This window comes from Sinocyclocheilus grahami, unplaced genomic scaffold (assembly GCF_001515645.1).
Source record: "Sinocyclocheilus grahami isolate Dianchi unplaced genomic scaffold, SAMN03320097.WGS_v1.1 scaffold12.1, whole genome shotgun sequence".
NCBI lineage: Eukaryota > Metazoa > Chordata > Actinopteri > Cypriniformes > Cyprinidae > Sinocyclocheilus > Sinocyclocheilus grahami.
Genome location: NW_015505191.1, coordinates 3,629,147 through 3,653,984, shown reverse-complemented (window position 1 = coordinate 3,653,984; position 24,838 = coordinate 3,629,147). Strand labels below are relative to the sequence as shown.

At 35.3% G+C, this 24,838-nt stretch overlaps 1 protein-coding gene across 1 annotated transcript in view; it reads left to right on the top strand.

The window, feature by feature from the left end:
* ubash3ba (ubiquitin associated and SH3 domain containing Ba) overlaps window positions 1-24,836 on the top strand; it is a 27,968-nt gene extending 3,132 nt beyond the window's left edge. The window contains exons 2-14 of the mRNA XM_016288900.1: window positions 15,513-15,566; window positions 15,965-16,151; window positions 16,822-17,020; window positions 17,261-17,430; window positions 17,804-18,012; window positions 18,555-18,705; window positions 18,799-18,916; window positions 19,203-19,325; window positions 19,756-19,848; window positions 19,988-20,132; window positions 20,317-20,423; window positions 20,544-20,653; window positions 21,393-24,836. Of these exons, the coding sequence (XP_016144386.1) occupies window positions 15,513-15,566; window positions 15,965-16,151; window positions 16,822-17,020; window positions 17,261-17,430; window positions 17,804-18,012; window positions 18,555-18,705; window positions 18,799-18,916; window positions 19,203-19,325; window positions 19,756-19,848; window positions 19,988-20,132; window positions 20,317-20,423; window positions 20,544-20,653; window positions 21,393-21,530 (1,804 nt within the window). The 3' untranslated portion in view covers window positions 21,531-24,836. The remainder of the gene's footprint in view (window positions 1-15,512; window positions 15,567-15,964; window positions 16,152-16,821; window positions 17,021-17,260; window positions 17,431-17,803; window positions 18,013-18,554; window positions 18,706-18,798; window positions 18,917-19,202; window positions 19,326-19,755; window positions 19,849-19,987; window positions 20,133-20,316; window positions 20,424-20,543; window positions 20,654-21,392) is intronic.
* Window positions 24,837-24,838: the final 2 nt, after the last annotated feature.

Here is a 24,838-nt window from a genome sequence, read left to right as displayed (position 1 = left end):
TATATATATATATAATAAAAGATTAGCCATAGTGTATAGTTTTGGATAGATGGAAAGCACTTGATCGTGCCCTTAAGAGGAGAAGGAGAAAGTAAAGAACATTTTTATTATTTATGCGCTGTAAATTAGTACTTTAATCAAGCAATACATTTATATGCATTTAATGGTTCTCCCTTACATTTGGATAATCGTATGTTGTTTTTAATGTTGACATTATCATTATTTTAGTCAGGATATTTCATCCTGTTGCATTTCTGTTTTTTTGTTTTTGCATATCATGTTTGTAACAGCATTATTCTGATGTATCCTCTGGGGCGGCAGAACCATTTAGTGTGACATCAAAATTAATGATCTGGTTTTTGATGTAAAAAATTGGTGAAGATTTGAAAACTATGTTGTGATTAAAGGAAAAAGAAGCTCTGTAGTTCAGATAGTTGAAATTTAGTTAACAGTTTGTTAAACATTAATTAATATCATCAATTAAAGGTTTGATTTCTGTAGACCAAAAAAAATATTATAATAATACATTAGCATGTGTTATATTTATTTCAGGAATTGTGTCCTTTTTACATTTTTATACATCATCTGCCATGCAATATAACCGTTGGGGAAAATGAAGTCATAATATATATATAAAAAGCAGTTTTTTATATGAAATTCATGCCTTGTTTGTTTAGTCCATGCCCCCCCCCAACGGTTTCTCACTTTTCATGCTTAATTGCCGACCCACATGTAACTGTAACCCACAATGAGAAAGTATTAACACCGGTAATCTGGTTAAGATAGTGATATAACATTTACTGAGTTTGTTTCTGAACAGAAAGTCAACTGGGACAGCTTATTTTGAGTAGTCCAAATATAACTGATTACGACAGTTTCAGCATTGAAGGGTCTTGAAAGGACAAACTGAGAATTCAGATATTTGACATTTGCATCATACTTTCCCTGTTCTGATACGTAATAGCCTAAACACGGCTACACATGCCAGGAGACCCCATCAGTCTTGCAGCTGGAATTGTCATTGAGATAGATGGGCGGAAGACTTTGTTTTCAGTGGGGAGATAAGTTAAATGTTTCAATGAATAGCTGTTTTATTAGAACATTTTTATAGAAGAGTTTTTTTTTCTGTCGCTGTTACATTCCATTTGTTACGTTTGTTTAATCTAAATAAGTTTAGTTTTACCGTTACATGACGTTTGATTTTACTGTTTCAACACTGAGTATTCTGTATTTAACATCATGTGAATAATCTATCTGTCAGTTCATAAGTATGTAAATTGTACTGCAGTGTGCTCTTTGAAGTGTACTTTGAAGCCCTGTTGGTTTACAAGCACTAGCTCTATATTTTAAAATTAGTTCTGGACAAGAGACTCAGATGTGACATTGATGCTTGGTGCCCAGTGATGTGCAACAATTGAGCTGGAGGTTTCTGTGAAATGAAATTATGTTTTAAGACGCCAGCATGTATATTAAACCGCTGAGACAAAATAAGACCTCTCCCTCACGGCTCACCCTCTTTATAGCTTCAGCTAAAGCAGGAAGGTAAGATGCTGTGGGTAATTGGTTTTACCTTTAGTTAGAGCAAGACCTGTTACATTTACACTTAAAAATGTGATAACTTAATCTTCTATATATATATACATACACACAGTGGGGTCCAAAGTATATATAGGCTACATACACAGATTGAATTTATATCAGAAAGTAATTGTCCATGATCATTTCCACTGTTTTCACATTTATATTACATTTTTATCATCTAACACTCACTTAAAGTTATTCTTTAAAAACAGTTAAAATTGAATAACAGTTGCACTTTAAATTTAGCAAATCTCAGAATAAATGTCAATTTTCATACTGCACATTATAACGCTGTTTACATTCACTTGTAGCTTTTAATTCTTTTGATTTGTATTTTGACAACAGTGTAGAATTGTAATGTTTATAGATTATTCGTAATAAACAGAAAATAATTATTAGCTTACATGTAATATATATGTGTGGAATTGTCTTTTTGTTTCCAAAAAATCCCACATTTTCAGTGTGATCTCCAACATTTGGACTGTAATATTTATCCCCTTAAAAGCTATTTAATTTCTGTGAAGTCAGAAATATACAGTTTTCTGTGAGAATGATGCAGATTTGTATGTAACTAGCTAGGTCTTTTTGTCTTTTGCCACAACTGTGTTGTAACCAAATATACAAGTTTTGAAACATTGCTTTTTTGGGGAGGTTTCCGTGTGATTCTGTGGAAGCCAAACTTATCAGCAGGCTGTCATTGTGTGTGTGTGTGTGTCAAGGTCAGTTAGAGTGGGAAGATCTCATACATTGGGTGGAAACACTGATGTTTCTGTGTCCTGGCTTCTTAGGGACTCTTTCCAGTTTCGCCTGATGATGCAGGAGTTGCACAAATTTTCCGCTAGAGAAAGGCAGAAGGAGAACAGAGAGAGGGTATGCAATGAGTTTTTAAAGGAGAGTGTGAGTCTGTCTTGAGGTGGAAACATTCAGTTCAAAGAACACAGCATTGTGACAAAATTCAAAGTTGCTTTGTGTTTGAAAAAATTAAGTTTGTGTGCCAGGCAAGGGTTTCAAAAAGCAGATGGTGTTATTTAATATTGGCGATATTGAAGATAAAGAAAGTCATGTTTAAAATATAATTTACCCAAAAATTATAATTCTGTCTTTTTCTCAACTTCATGTCATTCCAAACCTGTATGATGATGATCCTCTGGTGAAGATTGTGCCCAAATTTGCAACCAGATCACTGCGAGTCGAACTCAAGAAGCAAATGAGTCAAATTTGCAAACAAATCATTCCGACCTTTTTGGTAAAACAAATCAACTGATTCATTGAAAAGATCTGAAGATAATTCTGTCTTTTTCTCAACTTCATGTCATTCCAAACCTGTATAATGATGATCCTCTGGTGAAGATTGTGCCCAAATTTGCAACCAGATCACTGCGAGTCGAACTCAAGAAGCAAATGAGTCAAATTTGCAAACAAATCATTCCGACCTTTTTGGTAAAACAAATCAACTGATTCATTGAAAAGATCTGAATAAAAAGAATGATCATTTACAAATCAAAAGTCACTACTCCTCTTATGAACTCAAAACCAAAACCAATGAGACCTGATTTTGAAATGTTTGTAAATAACAATACTGGTTATGTATCTCAAACAAAACTATCATATGGCTTTAAAAGAATTGGAATAATGCACACAAGTCAATATGGACCATTTTATGGAGTGAGAAAGTTTTATTGTCCTTTCTTTGTAAAAACATGAGGAAGAGCATGGAAGAAAGAATTTATGCTTTTATGTTAATTGGAAGAATGTAAGCCATTCAGGTTTGGAAGAACAAGAGAAAATTCTGTCACAATTTTCTCTTTTTTTGGGTGAACCAACCCAAGATGATTGGCTTAAGTAAAAGCAAGCACATGTTTAAAGGACTGTAGTAAATCTTTGATACAAACAATATATTTTGGATGCATTTATATGGTTTGACACAGGCTTTGTAAGAATAAAAGCCAAATGTGTTCTGGGTTTGGCCGTGTGTTGGTGTGCACGTGTTTGTACATGAGTCATGTGTTCTGGCTGTCCAACACCTGTGGGGTGTGTTTGCATCTGCTCTCATTTTTTGATTCGGTTTCATCGACTCAACAAAGCTGTCTGATCTTCATTATATTGCAGTACATGATCATATTTGTCCATTCTCGGACATTCAGTAATAATCTATGACAACAAAGCCTCTGCTTTGTGTGTGTGGAGTCGTCACATGATGAGCTTCTCTCGGAGGAAATATGGGAAGTAGGAAGGCCATGGCAGTGTGGTATCTAGAGGCTTGAACTGAACAGAAAACAGTCAACCCTTACTGTCCCACCAAATTATTGCAAACAACTGGCAGTTGGATATCCAAAAAAAAAAAAAAAAAAGTTTCAAAATGTAATGTTTAGGTTGATTCGGCTTTAAAAATACAGTCCGTTTTCCCTGATGTAAAGTATTTATATCTGCTAAATAGGGCTGTGCGATATTGAAGAAAAATGTGATATGCGATAACTCATTAAATAATGCGATATTCGATATGCGATACGATAATGCTTAAAGTGCCACAGGCTCAGATGACACAGTTTTACTCAGCTGTTGCTGAGTCAGTTCTGTGAACTTCTATAACTATCTTGTCATATTTATATATATGTGTATATATATATATATATATATATATATATATACACAAATTCCTTGTGTTTGCGCACACTTAAGTGGTGAATAAAGCTCATTCTGATTCTAATATAACTAGCATACATGTTTCACTTTTTGTGAGAAGAAAGCACCCCTACAACAACTTCTGAAAGTGAACGTTAGTGTTTTACTCGAGCATTACATAAAAATGCCATTTTAACATTAGTGTAATCATTTAAACATGAGTTTAGGAACTAATTAATAAAAAGAAAAAATACAACACTGCTTAGTATTTACTCAATGAATTCAATATGCACTGATTCTTATTTAAGCTGCAAAAATTATTTAGGTAAGAGCAGTGAGTGATTTTCTCTTTGTCTTTTGTTCATGGCCCAAATATTGCAAGCCGTAGCGATATGCATATTGCGATATGTACATTTGCGATATTTCGATATATTGCACAGCCCTACTGCTAAACCTGAATGAAGATGTCTGTATCTGTACAGACTTTTTAAAAAATGAAGGCTAAAATTTGAGCTTGACTATAGAACGGAAAAATCGCAAACAAGATCACTCTCATTTGTTTTTTCCTATACACCAGTGAGATTAAATGAAGGGCAAATGGAATCTTTTTCGGAAGTCTGTTGCTTATCAGACTTATGTATGTATGTATGTGTGTGTGCGTGTGTCTGTGTATGTATGTGTGTGGGTGTGTGTTTTAGCTTTGCTGTGATGTTCCTCTTTTGCATAGCTAAATCTTTATATCTGTGTCTATATCTATCAGTCTCTCTTTCTCTGTCTCTATATACAGTATTTATACTCGCTATGCTGTTCAAAAGATTTTTTGAAAGAAACTGATACTGTTATTAGCAAGGAATAAATTGATTAAAAGTGTCAGAATGAAATGTCAAAAAATCAAACATAAAAAATGAATGTATCATGAAAATCAAGAAAAAATGGATCATGGTACTACAAAAATATTAGGCAGCACAAGTGTTTCCAGCATTGATAAAAATAAGAAATTAGGTTTTTTTTTTTTTTTTTTTTTAGCACCAAATCAGCATATTAGAATGATTTCTACACCATGTTAAGGATCATGTGACACTGAAACTGGATTAATGGCTGCTGAAATAAAAAATATATTAAAATATAAAAAAATATATAACAATTGTATATATGTTTTAATCAAATAAACAGCCTTGGTATTCGTAAGAGACTTCTTTTGAAAACATAAAAAATATCATAATGATCCCAAATCTGAATGATAGTGTACATATTTCTATTTTCTGTTTACTTCTCCTATGGTTCTTTTTAGGAAAAGAATCTGGAACAAATTGTTACTTAAAAAGATAAATGAGAACTTCTGTAAGTTTCCCGACCTATACAAGAGCAATCACTGAGAAGTCATATTTTCCTCTAGTGAAATTGTCTCCTACTGTGTGTTTTGTCTCACAGAGACAAATCACCTTTGGTTATTGTTCCCTAAGAATGCAAATACATGAAATCACAGCTCCAGATCTCTTTTCTCAGCACAGGTTTTAGAAGGATTACCAAGGTTACTTAGTATCTTTGTTATTGATTTAGTTAAATGGACTTACTTTTTTTTACCATTTAGCTGAATAAAAAACACTGTTCTCACTGCAAGTGAGTTTTTGAAGTTGTATTTGAAATAATTTCATTAATTTAAAATTTATAGTATGTGTTCAAAATTACAATTTCATGTTTATGAACATTACTCCTACGCTTGCAGACTCCTTGTAAACTCACACTGCAAAGTTTGTCCGCTAAGAGGAAGTGCCCCATTTCAGGAAGTGGTTTGTGACCTTTAGAGAGCGCCGTGGCTGCTGGGACATAAAGGAACCCATATGTGCTGAGACACAGAGACGTGGGGGTGGAAAGACACATGCACACTCAAAACTTCAAATGTATTGAGGTACATGCATAGACATATGTGCATATTATAAAATACCATGGCAAAAGTTCACAGAAACTGAATCAAAAGAGATATATGAGAGATGTGTACTGTACACAGCCTCCTCTTGTAGTCGCAGCAAATATGAACCGATATATGTATAACCATATATTGGACTGAAGTGTGTAGTGTCAGGTGTGCTGCGCACTGAAAGAAGAAAGAGGCAAAAATACATCTCTGTATTGTCTTGATATTTTGTCCTCACATTTATTCTCCACTTAAAATGAATTTCCATATAGTGAACTTAAATATTCCTTTAAATTTACCATGCTAACTGTGGTTTCCATCAAAATACCATAGTTGCTACAGAAAACACTTGACAATATGGTCCCATTATTTAATGCATTAACTAACATCAACAGTATTTATAAATTTGTTAACAATAGTTAATAAAAATACTACTGTTCATTATTAGTTCATGTCAGCTCAGGTCAATTAAATAATATTAACAGATACAATTTTAATGATGTATTAGTAAATGTTAAAATTAACATTAAATAAGATTTAGAAGTATGTTTCCATGTTAGTTCACATTAACTGTAGTTATTACCAATATGCCAATTACCAATATTACCAGTATCATTGTTATTGTTCAATTTATTTGAGATGGCCAAACAATAAGCTTATAAAATCTATCTTTTGTTTTAACTTCTTTTATGACTTCTTACTAAGTGATCATAATTTTTGTTGTTGTAACTGGTATTTTGGTGGAAACTAAGGGAACTTTGGGTAAGTGTTAACCAACTGGTGTTGTCTAATGGCGTGATAGGCCACTTGTTTAGAAATGAACAAACTGAAGGGTTGAAATTTTTGCAGTTCTGTCAGATGTTTCTCTTCTCATTTACCCTGTCTCTTCTGGCTATGAATAAACTAATGCTGAATAAATCATAGAGCAGACATGAATAAATCATTTTGAATAATCAAAAATGTTTGGGACATAATGTACTGTAGCTTTTAAAACACTCTGTATTTATTCAGTTCTGTTATTGAAAAAAAAACTGTGGAAACTATGGTACTTTGGCAGAAATCAGAGTTGCCATAACTACGTTTAACTTGCGTATTAGGAAATGTGTGCTGTAACTCCAGCTAACTAAGTAACTGTAACTACACTGTAAAAATACCCTGAAACATTTACTGAAGAAAAGGTATTTAACAACTTATATTTCTTTAAGTGATTATAATTGTAATGTACCAATCTATTTGAAGTACCAAAATCTAGACAAAACACCATCACGGTAACACACTTGACTCTAAAATAATGCAATAAATAATGTGCATTACTGATACTAAAAGCAAAGCTGTTTAATGTGATCTATCACGCTGGAACTTCTGGGAATGTCCTTTTTACTTTTTGACTGTAAATTATATGGTAACCCACAACCCTAATATACAAAACTGATAAGAAAAAAATAAGAAGAAACATAGTTATTTAAAAAAAAACATAAAATATGAAATGTAACGCAGGGAATTCTGGGAATGTCAATTTACGGTTATGCACTGTAAATTATACGGTCTTTTTCACTTCCAAAAACGGTATACTACCGTAAAATTAATGTCCAATACATGTAATGTCCATTACAGTTTTTCACCGTATATAGTAGGGGAATTTACCGTTAACCATTTAACAGGTTTTTACTGTAGCATTTTTACAGTCTTTTACCGTTAAATTCATGGTCATTTTTTACAGTAGCACAGAATTTGCATGGTAATTCAATACCATGGCCTTACCAGAGTACACTTAACAATTTATTTTTTATTTTTGTCAGTGCCAGTCTTCCTTCACACTACACACAGAAAAGCATTTTGAATAGTTTTTACAGTTAGAGTTACATCTCTTCTGGTAAAACCCTTGTGCTGATTATATTTGAACCGAACCGAACACTGAATCTGAGAATATGAGACCGAAACTCTACAGGGTCAAGCTCAAAGTTTCCGGATGATGAGCTGTAATGGAAGAAGCAGCAGTGTGCCTGTGGAATCTAGACCGTCATACGTCTCGTTCTGTCTGTCGTGTCATTTCTAAATGGCAGAAATTGTTAATTGTTCAGTCACAATGAATCATGTCTTAGTCATGCACATGCATGTTCAAACCCATGGTCACACCTAAACACCATAGACACACACTCTTTATCTCAGCTACAGTTTTATAGGTTTCAGTGAATTCAATTCACTTACTTGTTCAACAGTAATTCACTTATATAAGAAGCTGTTTTTTGTTACTGCCTGAGTTACATGAATAATTCCCATTTTTAATTCCCACTTTATGAATCTTGGGATTCTTCCTTCTTTATGTCCTGTTGGTCTTTCTGTGTCTGTCTACATGAACAGTGTCAACATCTGCCCAGTCTCATGCACAGTGTTGGGGGTAATGCATTACAAGTAATGCGAGTTACGTAATCAGATTACTTTTTTCAAGTAACTAGTAAAGTAACGCATTACTTTTTAAGTTACAAGAGAATATCTGAGTTACTTTTTCAAATAAGTAACGCAAGTTACTTTTTTTCCAATTTATTGATTGACAGCTCTCCTGTCCCCATGTTGAGAGAAATCAGAAGATGTTAATGTAGTTCTATAATAATATGAATATGCATTAATTCATCTCACTCTCTCACACACACACACACACACACACACACACACACACAAAAGCACAGATTCAGTATTTCTCAAAATGAATAAAAAATAATGCAACTCAGAATATGACGTAAACCTGCAATAATTAAATGTTAAACACCACAAATATCCTGTATGTATTTAATCCCATTCTATTAACCAATGTCTTTGCTTCTGACCTTCGATGATCCAGTTCAACCATACTAATAAGCAAAAATTACTCTAGACAAACATTTGTGTGTCTTTTTTTTATTGCTGAAGTGTGTTGAAATGTCTTCTTCTGCAATCTACTGTACGGACTTAAATTTACTTTCCCTTCAGCCTGAGGCTTGTTCATTTCACTTTTGGTGTGAAAAGGCTTTTATATTTGCCAAAAATAGAACTTTTTTATTTTAAAAACAAACAAGCAAGCCCTGTCCAGATTTAAAAAGTAACACAAAAGTAACGTAACGCATTACTTTCCATAAAAAGTAACTAAGTAACGTAATTAGTTACTTTTCTATGGAGTAATGCAATATTGTAATGCATTACTTTTAAAAGTAACTTTCCCCAACACTGCTCATGCACCCTAACCAAGCGAGAGAACACTTACAAACGCTGTGAGTGTCTTCCCTGTAGTTTTAACATAATAAGCTGTTAACTGGCGGGGCTGAGAACACGAGAAGAGCGTGAAAAGATCTTCACGGCCAGCCAGTCCTGTTACTTACAGAGGCAGAAGGGCTTATTGTCAGAGGATAACAATTGTGCATGAGGATATGTGCACGGAGGGAGAGAGCAGAACAATTAGAGACATCACACACTGCATTTGTTATTCTTTTCCCTAATTTTCTCTGTGTGGGTTGGAGGAGAACTAAAAAGAATGGAAGAGAAAGAGAGATGGTGTAATAGTAAGATCCAAAATTAGGACCCTTCAAGCGCCAAATGCGAGTACAAATTGGTTCTGGCAAGTGAAATGGAGTTGCTCGCCAGTTGGCTGACAACTAATTTGCAACTGCATATAAAATACATGGTTTAAATCGAAATGATCGTCTGACCCTCACTGAGGTACGTGATGTGTGCAACTTTTACCTCAGTGGAAAATTTACTAGAGGTTTTTGTACTTCAAACTCCCTACCAAATGCAACTTCCATTTTGTCAGACAAACTGTTTTAATCAGATGTAGAAAACATGGACATTACTTAAAAATGGAATCGGCCATTTAGTATGAGCAACTTAAAATCGTGAGCACTTGCTGTTAAACTTGTTCAAAGGGGTCATGAACTGAGAAACCAAAATTCCCTAGATCTTTCACATATAAGAGGTCATTGTACTATAAAAACATTCTGTAGGTTTCAGAACTCAAAACTTTCTCGTCAGTCTAAAAACAGCTTATGCTGAAGCCAATCTGCCAAAACGACAAGTTGAGGAATGTGCCACTCTATGATGTAATAGTGTGGATAAGCACCGCCTCCGCAAGAAGATCAACATCACTGCCTGTTTAGCCCCGCCTACCGATTTGCGCATGTTGTGTTTACGAGAAAGGCAAATGCACAGGTCTATGCAGAAACCAAACGTTAAAAAAAAAGCTCAGAAGACAACAAGATGCTGTGCAGTGCCAAGTTTTTTGCATTGCCTTCCTTCTGATCCCAGCATTGGGAAAGAGTGGATGAACTTTATTTTTAATGAAGATTCAGACCACGTCAGTAAGAACTGGGTCCTTTGTTCGCTTCATTTTACCATGGATTCGTTTACAAACAAGGCACAATTCGACACAGGATTTTCAGAAAGATTAAACTAAAGATGATGCTGTGCAATTTGTTTTGGTGTATGGTAGTAACTCTACAGGTATATAACTATATAATTGCTAAACAAACTGAAAAACAAGTTAGACCAAATAAAGTTTACATCACTATCATGTAATGTTAAGTGGGTTGCCTTAAGTGTTTGAGTTTTTCACAACTGGTTTGTGTAATGAAAATTAGGATCTAAAATGGGCATTATTGTCTGATGAAATCCCCTCATTATTAATATCACTGATGTTTCACATACTAATTTGTACTGAGGAAACCCTTTTATATCTGTGCTTTTGTGTGTATATGTGTGAGAGGGTGTTGTGTTGTGCTGAATGGGAATACATGCTAACTTACTCCTCTGTAAACAGGAAGTGACTATTTCCCCATAGAGTTTGGAGATTGGGCCAAAACAGTGAAAAAGATATGCACAAACAAATATGCACAAACACTGACTTGGAACCAATTCTCAGTACATATGTTATACATTTTGAACTCCACCTCTCAAGAAAATGTTACAAGGGCTGATTAACAACAGGCAGAAAGATTAAAAAAAAAAAAAAAACGAGATAAGAGTGCATATTTTTTCATCTATGAATAGTCACATTCAACCAAACCCACACACAAACGCACACCCAGACAAATGTACTCCCTGGACCAGCCTCTTCATCCCTCTCAAATGCTGCACAGGAAATACAGGTTATAAATAAATCATTGAGTTCCTGCTTGGAGCACTGACCAGAGGGGAAGGGAGGAGGAGATGGCCTGTAACACAATACAGACACATATATATATAGAAGCTGATGGATAATCAAACAAGTAAAGTGTGTGTGTGTGTGTGTGAGAGAGAGAGAGATGCCGGATGCAGAATGATTTTCACTTCTGATTTCACATGTGCATTGGGTAGACTAAATATCCCTGCTGTTTAACATATGGGCTCTATAAGAGTCAGTATGTGTGTGTGTGGCCTCACGTGTGTGTTTTTGTGGATGTATGTGTGAGGAAAGTTTGAGTGTGTGGGTGGAGTGTTAGATTTGGGGTGTGAAGAAGTCTTAAAAGTGCAACTTTTTCAAAGTTTGTTCAAATGCTGCTTGGAAACCTCTGTAAATCCCTTTGATTAATGCAGGTTTATATGTGACTACTGGTTCAACCTATTCTGCAACTTCAGGCCAACGTTGAATATTTTCTCTACAAAAGCTACTGTTATAGTTCTTTTACATATTAACTTCAAAACAAACCAGATGGTTAAAGTTTCATTGTGGTGCTTCTGCAATCGGATAGGGATTATTTTATGCTCCAACAATAAACACCTTGTACAGTGACACCCGCTTGTGCATTTTTACACAACAGGGCTTTTGTCATTAACTGTAAAACTCATCCTTGGGTAACTTTTTTTTTTGTTTTTTTTTTTTGCAAGGAACCATCTTTGTTTTATTTCCATTCATGACAGAATAGCTCACCAATAACGACATATTTGTGTATGTGTGACTGCACAGGCATCTGAACTTGATCATTCATGTATAAAAGTCTGAATATGTGTCTCACCATGCTTGGATGTCATAAACCATGCCATATGGTGAGTGTGTTGTGTCCGGAGTTTGTTTGTGTGTGCGTGAATATGCACACTTTGAGCATACATGCATACATCTTTGCAGTGTTTTTCGTGGTAATTGTGCATATATCTTTATACACTAATGGACATATGGCCGTGCATCATGGGCTTCCCCATCCCAGCATGCATTGTGGTTTTGGGCCCTGAGGGTTAGTTGGCATGATGGCCATTTTCTCTGGGAAGCCAACTAAATATAGAGTAATTGAGCGCTGTGCATAGACTGTGAACTGGATTACCACACACAAAAAATGCACATACAAATTTTAATGTTACGGAGGAAAATAAATACATAAATTAAACACGTTTTATGTTTATAAACATTTTTAATTTAAAGTTATTTATAAATAATTTTTATAATTACATTAATTTGATCAAATGTGGCAGCACGTTTATATTGTTACAAAAGTTATATTACAAATAATTGCTGTTCTTTTCAGCTGTCCATTCATGAACGTTTTCAACATTGCATACATCAGCAATTTAAAATGATTTCTGAAGGATATTTTGACACTGAGAACTGGCATAGTGACTGCTATAAATTCAGCTTTGCCTTCAGAGGAATTAATTCAATTTTAAAATCTATTCAAATAGAAAACTGTTATTTTAAATTGTAATATTATTTCATGATATTATTGTTTTACTTCATACTTTGTCGCAAATGGTGGAGGATCTCTATTATACATCACTTTGCTGCATATGAAATGAACAAATGTAAATGTTTGTTGTTAGTTTGCTTAGAATGCGCTGATACGCATTGTGGAGCGCCGATCACCAAAGGCTTCCTGTACTTTGAACAGTCTGCATAATCTGTTTAATTTCCCCTATCTCTGACGCGTGACTTCTCTGTTCTTGTGTTTTGTCATGGTTTTTCTTGTGAGGTGTAAGGGAAGCATGTCTCTATACATTTGTAGTGAAATGTTGCTCTGGTTTATTGGTATTGTTTCATTAATCCGTCGCTGAGTAATTTAGAGTAATCTAAGTTAGTGGAATTTGAATGTCTGTGGTCACATGAGATTGAATGAACTTCAAGATTAATCCTATTTCCACTGATTACTCATTGCTGATCAGCAGACCAGCCCTTTCTGTTTTCTTTTAGTCAGTTTTTCTTTCTGCTTTGTTCAAACCTCAGACTGCGTTTTCAGTTTTACTGTGAGGTTTCAAACAGATTCCCGCTGCACAACACCCCATTTCCCCCTTGAGAGTAGACTGAGTGTGTGAATTTTTTTGATACATTTTTTTTTTTAGAGCTTTTATAAAAAAGACACTAATTATAGATTTAGAAGATAATCCAGCTCAGGCAAAAAAAAGCCTTTGAGATGTCAGCTGACACATGAGGAAATGACATAGTGAGTTTAGCGTGACCTTAGATTGGATTATGTGTCGCTTTACAGTATAGATGCGAGCTGAGGAAATATCATCCTACACGTGAGAAGATTATGTGCAATTATCTGTACCAATTAATGTACTTGCACTAACTGTGAATTAGAAATGGCCTTGTACAAATAAGTGGGTCTGTGACCTTAAATTATTGTACCAAGTGTAATATAGCTTATAATTACACCTTTTAGTTCTATATGATAAAAAGCGAGAATAAAAGAGAACTAGAGGCAGAGAGGAGGCTGTGGCGAGTGTTTTATGAACTCCGAGAGATAGCACACACTTCCTTTTTCATCACAGTTGTTTAAACCACAGACCAAGTGATATTATTTTTCACTATGATCTTTTTAAGCCAGGCACCTGCTAAATGAGTCAGACGTGAGATGTTTAGTATGTTGATAAATTCAGGGGTTGCTCTTTATGCATTCAAAACAAAACTTAAAAAATATACACTACACTACTAAAAATGGTTTTGATTGAAGTCTCTTCCCTGGAGCTGCATTTATTTAATCACAACATTTTTAATATATTTTTTTAAATGTAAATTATTTCTGTGATGGAAAAGGTGAAATTTCAGCAGCCGTTACTCCAATCTTCAGTGTCACATGATTCTTCAGAAATCAATTTGATATGCAGATTTGCTGCTCAAGAAACATTTCTTATTATCACTGTTGAAAACAATTGTCCTGCATAATATTTTTTTGTGGAAATCATTATACATTTCTTCAGGATTCTTTGAATAGATAGTTCAAATAACAGCATAAATTTGAATTTTGTTTCTAACTATGTAATTCTTTGCTGTCACTTTTCATCAATTGAATGCATACCCGTGTCTGTCTATCTATCTATCTATCTATCTATCTATCTATCTATCTATCTATCTATCTATCTATCTATCTATCTATCTATCTATCTATCTATCTATCTATCTATCTATCTATCTATCTATCTATCTATCAACCATTGGTCTGTCTGTCTATCTATCATCTGTCTGTCTGTCTGTCTGTCTGTCTGTCTGTCTTTCTGTCTGTCTGTCTGTCTGTCTGTCTGTCTGTCTATTCTATCTATCTATCTATCTATCTATCTATCTATCAACCCTCCAACACAACAATTTAACAAATTATTTTTAGTATCTGAGAAGAAGAGACTGCAGAGTGATAGGAGAAACATAAACGACAGCTTATATGGTTTCGTGTTTATGCAAAAAAAATATTTGACTGCTTAGAATCACGTATTCCAGTGAACTGTATATTATATATCACTTGTTATTATTTGTATATAGATAACGTTGGGTCCAAAAGTCTGAGACCACTGTTTAGTATTTTTGTATAATTGTATATTGAATTGTCTTTTTTTTTTTTTGAGAAAAAAACAAACAGTTTCATATGAATTAATATTTGATATTCAAAGTATGTTTTAACGAGAGCAGCACTCTTGCTTCTAGAACTCCACAAGTTAGTGAAATTGGATCTTAGATTGTCACATAATAAATGGCACAAAATTTGCTTATTTAATTAGTGACCTATAAAGAGTGCAGAACCTTTTCTGTGTGTTGTCTTTTGTGCCTCACTGCATGTGTTTCAGCTCTTCTTGTAGGTGGCTTTGGCACACATGACCCTCTTTAAACTAATCCAGAGAATTAAGCCTCCTCAATATTCATAAATGTCAGTAAACAAGTGATTATCCAGCTTTCCCAGTGTTGCTCTGGGGAGCAAGGCATGGTTTTAAAAGCATTATCACTGAGTTTGTTTTGCCTATGTGTGATTTCATGCACGATAAACGATATGTTACACATACAGAGATAGAAACAATAGAGGAACATCTTTATGATATCAAATTTAGATCTCTGAGAAAACTCCTCAGCTCTAATGTACTGATAAACATCCTCCGGAGAGGAGGCCATTGATTTTGTGACCAGTACAGCAATTGAGCTGATGTCTCTCTCTCTCTCTCGCTCTCTCTCTCTCTCTCTCTGTCCTTTCTGTTACAGGCTAAAAGCTCTGGTTTCGACTGGGGGCAGAAATGTACAAGCAGCCTGTGACTGGTGAGTGTGCACACCCACACACGCTCCATGACCCATGTCGTTTTTGACAGCCGTTCATTTCAGTTGAACCGTGCTGAGCCACAGACACTCTTTAAGCTTTGAAATGATAATATGTTGCATTTTAACTTATGCACAGACACATACACTGAAAAGAAACATTACACCATCAGGTGGGCTCACATGGAATCATGAACTTAGCTTCATGTGCACTTCACCTTTAATGGTTTACTGCTGCCCTCTGCTGGCAGGGAGTCAGAAGTTTTGTTTTTCATTGATATGTTCATACTTAAACATTTTTTAAATTAAAGTTATCCTTAATTTCAATCCTAAACAAGTGTGAAAACTGCTCATCTGTTCATAATGTCTTATCAAACGTGACACGAATGTCTGTTTTGCAGGTTGTTCTCTCATGTGGATGACCCGTTCCTGGATGATCCTTTACCCAGGGAGTATGTGTTGTACCTGAAACCCAGCGGTCCTCTCCTCAACCAGCTTTCCAACTTCTGGCAGCAGAGTCGCATCACATGTGGCAAGAACAAAGCCCACAACATCTTCCCTCACATAACCCTCTGCCAGTTCTTCATGGTCAGAGCACTTCATCGACATATCCAACCATATCTTTAATGTTTTTTGTTTTTTTGCATGGTTATGGTGACCCAGTAGTACACAACACAACAAAATATCCACGACACATCAGAAACAAGCCACAACACAACGAAATTAGCACAACATAACGGAAACAAGCCCCAACGCAACAGAATTAGCGCAACACAACGGAAACAAGCTGCAACACAATGGAAACAAGTTGCAACACAAGGAAATCAGCACAACACAACGGAAACAAGCCACAACACAAAGAAATTAGCACAAAACAATGAAATTAGTCCTATGCGTCGTGTTTTGACGATTTCGTTGTGTTGTGCACTACTGGGTCACTGTACCCCTTAGAAACTATAAAAAGTTTATATATATAAATGGTAATGCTGTGGAATATTATTACAATTTAAAATAATGTTTTCTAATTTAAAGCTTTATTTATAGCAGTCTTCAGTGTCACAAGACCCTTCAGAAATCATTGTAATATGCTTATTTGGTGCTCAAGAAACATTTCAAAAACAGTTGTTCTGCGTAATGTTTTTGTGGAAATCGCTACTTTTTTTCAGGAATCTTTTAGAAAAATAAACGTTTTTGAAGCGTTTATGAATTTTTGAATGGTTGTGTATGTAGGACTGTATCTCTCTCTCTGTCACTGTAGTGTGCAGATAGCAAGGTAGATGCCCTCTGTGAAGCTCTGCAGGCAGTGGTGGGTCAGTGGAGAGGTCGTTTCCCCTCCCCGCTCCCCCTAGAATTCTACTCATCCTCAAACTTCATCGGCCTCTTTGTGGAAGAGAATGTGGCTGAGGTGATCAAGAGCTTTGCAGCAGACTTTGCCACTGAGGCGGCTTCCAAAGCAGGTGTGTGTGTGTTTGTTATTGGCATGCTTGTCTATACCTGATGATGACACAGTGGAGCAATAGTCTTAATTTTCTGTCTTTGGAGCCTACCTCCTATCCTACCTCTTTTAAATCAGTTTTAGTGTGCTCTGCTGGCATTGAAGAAAACGGGCGTTTGTATTGCCAAAATGGCTCATTAAATGTAAAATAAAATAAAATCTCTCTCTCTCTCTCTCTCTCTCTCTCTCTCTCTCTCTCCAGATGTTCATGTGGAGCCCCATAAGAAGCAGCTTCATGTAACTCTGGCCTACCACTTCCAATCCAATCATCTTGCATCATTAGAAAAACTTGCCAAAGGTGTAGACATAACCCTGGGCTGTGATTGGCAGGCTGTACTCTTGTCACGGGACATCCGATTTGCCAATCATGAGGTAGTCAAATTGTTATTATCAATTATTTCTTTAGCTAACATCCTAAATATTATATTGTTTTGTTTTAAGTAATTAATATAATATAATTTACCATTGCTGATACCAAATATTTGCTATCTATCACTACAGTGATTCATCTGTATCTATCCATACAATAACTTCAATTATTTCCAAATTATAATTAACATGGAGACACTTAGTATTAATACACTTAGAATTAAGGATTAATCTATGGGATCTACTATCGATCACTGAATATATTTAATTAAAATGCTCTTTTCAATAACGCTGAAAGATTACAAATAAGTTTTCTTATCATATACTGACTTTTCGGCTTTTGTGACTTATTAACTGTCTCTCTCTCTGTTTTAAGACCCTGCGGGTGATGTACCCTTATGTGCCTCAGAATGATGATGAACTGGAGCTGGTGCCCGGTGACTTCATCTTCATGTCGTCTATAGAACAGGCCACTGCCAGTGAGGGCTGGGTCTATGGGACCTCAATGAGCACAGGGTTATCTGGGCTACTGCCAGAAAACTACGTCAACAGGGCAGACGAGTGTGACACTTGGGTCTTTCATGGGTAAGATATGTCATGAAGTGACTAAAGCTGCTGGTTTTTAAGAAATTATTGTTTTTATTCAGCACGGATGCATTAAATTGATCAAAAATGACAATAGAGACATTTGTAAGGTTACAAAAGATTCATATTTGAAATAAATTCTGTTATTTTAAAAATTTCTATTTAGCAAAAAATCCTGAATGTTTCAAAATCATGGTTTCCACAAAAATATTACACAGCGTGGCAGTTTTCAATATTGAAAATAACAAAAAATGTTCTTGGAACACTAAATCAGCATATTAAATTGATATCTGAAGGATCATGTGTCAAATTAAAGACTGGAGTAATGGCTGTTGAAAATTTAGCTTTTCCATCACAGGAATAAGTTACATATGAAAATATATATTAAAATAGTAAACCGTTATTTTAAATTGTAATCATTTATCACACTATTACTGTTTTTATTTTGAACGGTAGTGTGGAGTCTCTTATGGGTCTGTGGTGACCGTATGTTAGAACTAAAAGCAGTAAGTAACATCTCATCTCTTTACCTCTTATCTTAGGTCTTTTTCTTTCCTTAATGGAACCCTGCCAACCAATATCAGGGGTGCAATGGGTGGGATATTTCTTGACCCACACTTGGACGGTCGTCTCCTTGATGACCCCATGCCAGTGGATCCCCCCAGTCTGAGCTTTATATGTCAACCTATGCAGGTAAAACTACAGAGCGGGAGTCTTGTGTTGATGTGACAGAATGTGAAAGCTTTATGTATAATGTTTTATTCAAAATTTTTTTTTTTTTTTTAGATCCTACGACCCAATCAGTCTCGTTTGCCTAAGAGAACGTTGTTTGTGTGTCGCCATGGTGAGAGAATGGATGTAGTGTTTGGGAAACACTGGATCACTCAGTGCTTTGATGCCAAAGGTCTGAGCTCAACTTTCCAAATCAGTTCTTTAACCTCTTTGTAGTTGTTCCCATGACCGGGACAAATCTGAATTTATCAGCAATATTATATATATATATATATATATAATATTATTATATTAAGCTCTGAAATATTTCATCAGCTATAAATCTAAAAATGTAGTAACTGTATCCAGCAAATCAAAGAAAGTTGTGGGAATGTATTGGCCAAAATGTGTGAGAACCATGCTGATGTTTAATTTCCTGATGTGTGCTCATTTGTGTATATTTGCTCTGTCTTTAACAGGTCGGTATGTGCGGTCAAACCTCAATATGCCAACGAGTCTCCCAGCGAGGAGTGGGGGGTACAGGGACTATGATAAGGACTGTCCTATCACTGTGTTCGGATCCACACAGGCTCATCTAGTCGGTTAGTCCCTCACCACTGTTAAATCCACATTAAAGGGATAGTTCACCTAAAAATGAACATTCTGTCATCATTTGCTGAACACAAAAGAAAATATTTTGAAGAATGTTGGTACTAACCATACACTTCCCTAATATTGTTGTTCCATACTATGAAAGTCAATGGCTACCTTCAACTGTCTGGTTACCAACATTCTTCAGAATATCTTCACTTGTGTTCAACAGCTGAAAGAATTTCATACAGGTTTGCAACAATTTGAGGGCGAGTAAATGATGATAAAATGTTCATTTCTGGGAGAACTATCCCTTTGACAGCAAGATCACATTAATTCCTCATGGGTTTGCGTGGTAATTTCATTAAATATGTAGTGTGTAATTTCTGCTTTGCTATTGGCACTAGCATGTGTTTACTGTTTGTGTAATTTGTTTTACAGGGGAGGCTCTCCTGGAAAGTCATACAGTGGTAGACTTTGTATACTGTTCTCCATCTCTGCGCTGCGTGCAAACAGCTCATAATATCCTCAAAGGTAAAACAGCACCCCCTTTGCTCTTTCATCTTTCTTCCGTTCATTCGCAAATCAGTTTTTACTGCATTAGCCATGCCCATTTACACCCCTAAATCAATTTCTTCCCATGTGCCTCTTTCTCTGTTATGGATTGTCTCAGGTCTTCAAAAGGATGGGAAGACTAAAATCAGAGTTGAGCCGGGGTTGTTTGAGTGGACTAAATGGGTGTCGGGAACCTCATTACCTGCCTGGATTCCTCCTGCAGACCTGGCGGCTGCAAATCTTAGTGTGGATACAACGTACAGGTATTTTATTAGGCGTTCAATGAACTATACATGCTTTTTGCTACAGTTTTTGGTGTACATGTTTCTGAATGACAGCATTTTTTGTTGTTTATGATATTGTTTATGTTTCCTTTTGATTTCACAAATATCTTCTTGCAATGAAATGAATTATTAATTATTATTAAGTCATCTTGTTCCCATCTAGACCTCATATTCCTGTCAGTAAACTGACCGCGTCTGAGTCCTATGAAACATACATCAGTCGCAGCTTCCAAGTGACGCGTGAAATACTGTCAGAGTGCAATAATCTGGGTAGGTCATGAGTGCGGGTACATTAGATTTTTTTTTATTTGGTCTAAATCTATACTGATTCAAAGGTTTTATGCTTTAAGACATTTTATGTTTACCATCTTTCCATGTGGTGTCCAACAGGAAATACAGTGCTGATTGTGGCCCATGCTTCCTCTCTGGAGGCTTGCACGAGGCAGATACAGGGACTGACCCCACAGAACTCTAAAGACTTTGTGCAAGTGGTCAGAAAGGTCAGATCTCTTGTGCATCTTTTCCAAATAATTTTTTTTCTCTATTTTTTTTATTTTTATAAATACATTCGGGATGTGAATATTGCCTAATTTAATCTCTATATACACACTGTACATGCATACATTCTTATAAAAAGGTATATATGTAAATTACAAATGATATTTAATTTATACAGAAAATAAATTTGTAAATAATCATTCAAAAAAACTTTTGCAAGAAATTAATACTTTTATTCAGAAAAGACACATTAAATTGATCAAAAGTGACAGTAAAGACTTTTACTTTGTTACAAAAGATTTCTATTTCAAATAAATACTGCAAGTACTGTTCTTTTGAACACAAATCTAACAAAATATCAAGTAGCACAAACTTTTCCAACATAGATTTTTGACATTTTTCTTGAGCAGCAAATTAGAATGTTTTCTGAAGGATCATGTGACACTGAAGACTGGAGAAATGGCTGCTGAAAATTCAGCTTTTCCATCACATTAATAAAAATATTAATAAAGAAAATGAATTAATTTAATAATCATAAATTAATAATATTTTTGACTAAATAAATGCAGCCTTGATGAGCACAAGATGCTCACAAAAACATTTAAAAAATCTTACCGACCCCATATTTTTGTGTATATTTACGTATTTATTTTGTTTTTTTTTGTTATATATGAGAATTGATATATACAAACTACTGTAGATATTCTCTTTCCTTCCCTTTTTTTCCTGTCTCTCTCACAGATACCTTACTTAGGCTTTTGTGCTTGTGAGGAGATGGGTGAGACAGGCGTTTGGCAGCTTGTGGATCCACCCATCCTGCCCCTCACCCATGGGCCCAATCACAGCTTTAACTGGAGAGAAGCGCTGCTGCAGGACTGAGAGGCTCTGCAACTTTTACCCTCACTGCTCTTCCTCCAAAGGCAACAGAGACGTGCTTACAGTCACATCATCACAGATCTGCATTATAGCACTATAAACGGCTCATGCTTCCATAGCCACGTTCTTGCACTGCTGTCTTAATATATAAAGCATAAGAGCAGTAAAACTTGTGATAGATTTCCATAACATGCTCAAACACCATTTTCCGGCCTATAGACAAGCTGCAGCAGAACATGCATCCAACTGTAGCCCAGGCATAACTAAAAATCTGAGCGCTTCAAAGACACACGTCAAACACAGGATGTAATACACAGCGATAAACTCAGGTTTCCTGCCTCGGTGAGGAGGAAATAGTGCGCAAAGTTGATGAGTCATCATCCAACACTTCCAAAATGGATGCCGCTGGGTCTCCGAACCCTTTGTAAACTCCATTTTCCTAGACTCTGTAGGGGAATGAGATTCTCCCTATTACACTGTGAATCAAATAGACATGCACAACCTATTGCATCAAGATTTCCCAATTACACCTGCTACAAGCCCGCTCACCAAGCTCCTGAAAGCACAAGAATATAATCTGGCAATCAGATAGACTGAGACCAAGCAGCTTTAAAGTAGTTTAGAAATGGATTTGGTGGACAGCACATTCGTCCTGTGCCTTGCTGTCATGCTGCTACTGTTAAACACTTTGCAACTATAGGACACTTTGGGAGGACTGTTAGTTAGGGCTTATTTGGAGACAGTATTTAAAGATGTACTGTCATGCTATTCGCATGTAGGGTCGATTTTTAAAGAGGGAGATGATAAACCCAGTAAGGACGTCATCAAAGGCAGTGCCACAAATGGTTTCAACTTCTTAAGCAGCAGCTTAAATAATGTTATGTGCAGCTGTTACGCTGAACGAGCTTTACTTTCTGAGCACTTGAAAAATCGAACCAAACCGGAAAGAATGCTTCAACAATGTAAAGAATTGTACATTAATGCATAACGTGTCTGTATATACTAAGTAACATAGTCAAATCCATTTGATGTGTTTCACCTTTAAATGGAAAAAATATAATTGCATTTATTTATGTATTCATAAGATAGTTGTAAAGAGAATATGTTGGTGCTTCAGTTTTTTTGTTATTTCCTGTTATTGGAATAGAGAAATCAAGCCATAGCAAATGATGATATAAATCACTATATGATGCAGTGTTTCTCTCCACTCCGAGCACTTACATAAGCATATCTGTTACGATTACTGTAATATGCCATCCGTGTTCCCTGAACTTCATAACTATTTTAGCCCACCTATGGTTTGACATTTAATGATGATAAGGAAGAGGCATGCATAATGAGATGTGCAATGCACTTCACAAGCAAAAGAGGTTCATGAGATTTTTTTGCTATAATTTTCAATGCGTGCTCATGTAGTGCATTTACTTAAAGATAAATGTAGATGTTATGTTCTTACTTTTTTGCTTTTTTATTGAGTTTAAGAGTTGATCTCTAGCCTAAATGGTTCCTGTCAAGGGATGAAAGGGATAGTTTTACCCAAAATGTCTTTCCAAACTTATTGCATTTCAAACAGAGAAAAAACAATGAAACCGTCAATATGAATAAATAAGTAAAAGTAAAGCAACAGATACACCAGATCAATTGCAGATTTTGCTTCTTTTTTTGTTTTGTTTTTTAATTTTTTTATACAGTCTAATATAGTGAAAGAAGATATTTTTTTTCTCTTGCTGGTTTAGCCATGTTAGGTTGTGTGTTCATAGTTCACAATTTTGATGAGGCTATGTATCCATAGCCATGGTATAATAAACCTATTTGTATATATTCAGGCCACACTTTTCAATATACTGAAAGGAAATGAGAATTTGTGTGCCTGTGTATGACTACTATACTTTTTTTTTTTCTTTTGAGATAGTTTCAATAAATCATAAAAGTTCATAGAAATGACCTCAATTTAATGATCCAGCTGCATTTATAGTTAACAGCCCACTCAAATGGAAGGAATACACAAAACCATCATGTTGAAAGAATACACACGCCTACTTTATGATACTTTTATAGTGCTTGTGCATCAAATCATTATTCACTATAATTGCTTTCTGCTTTTACATTCCATGGTTTGGACCAACATTAGTGAGTACCGGTAAATTATGACAGAATTTTCAGTTTTGGGTGTACTATCCCTTTCAAACAGTTCAGAGTCTAAGACAAATCTGTCTTCATTAATTTGGCATTTTCCAGCTCAACAGTAACATAGCCTTCTAAATGCTTCCTACTCATGAATTTAAACGAGACATTTATCTCAGCACACATGACTTTATGTGGAGATTTCTAATTAGCCAAGCCAGTGTAAGTGTGTGTGGGTGTGGTTGAGTGTTTGTTCATGTGCTAGAAGATGAAAATGCTGTTCTGCCATAAAAAATAATTACCTTATTAAATCATCCTTGTCTGCTATTACATCATGTCTACCGTGAATAGATCCTTGTTCTTCCAAATATGGGAACACACATGCATCATGTGTATCAGTGTGTATTACCACAGAAAGTTGAACGAGTACAGCTTGACAAAAGCTGATCCATAACTGTGTTTGATTCACTGAGAGATAATATTGTCACTGTATGTTTTCAGATGCATGCTATGTGTGCAACTTCTGATTGTTTGAAAAGGGGGGTGGAATATGAACCAAAGTGCTTCATTGATTTTTTTTTTTTTCAGAGGCAGAATGAATCATTTTTAATGCGTATACTTTAAGCATATTCTGACCAACAATGACCATTTTGGCCATGATGGTTTGTGTTTGTCCTGATGTTATTGAGAATCATGAGATGTTTTATATACCATACTGATCAGTGACTGGGGAAATGAATAAATATACAAAATAGTAAGACATATAAAACCAGTGTATTACAGATTGCTATTTTAGCCGTTATTATTTTAATTGTTGTTTGGTCCTCCCTGAAATGAGTCATGTTTAGTTTATATACGACTTCATGCTTTCATTCAGGTCATCTAGTTTATTTAAAGTTATTCAAGTTTTACCTTGGGGGCATTTTAGCAGCTTGAAAAGTATCATTGCATGCCCAAGAAGAAAATACAAATGTAACACCTCCATAGTGAAAAGTGGTACATGAAATGACTGCACAAAACATACGTTATAGTTCAGTGCTCAAAAATTTGAATAGAGATTCCAAAAGCATATGTGACATTCCGCCATAAAGCTACCTTTTTAAGTATGATTGTTGACTTTTATTTTAAGACTTGTTTTAACGCGTAATGTTTGTAAAGCATGTTTGCAAATAAATCTTATGTCATCC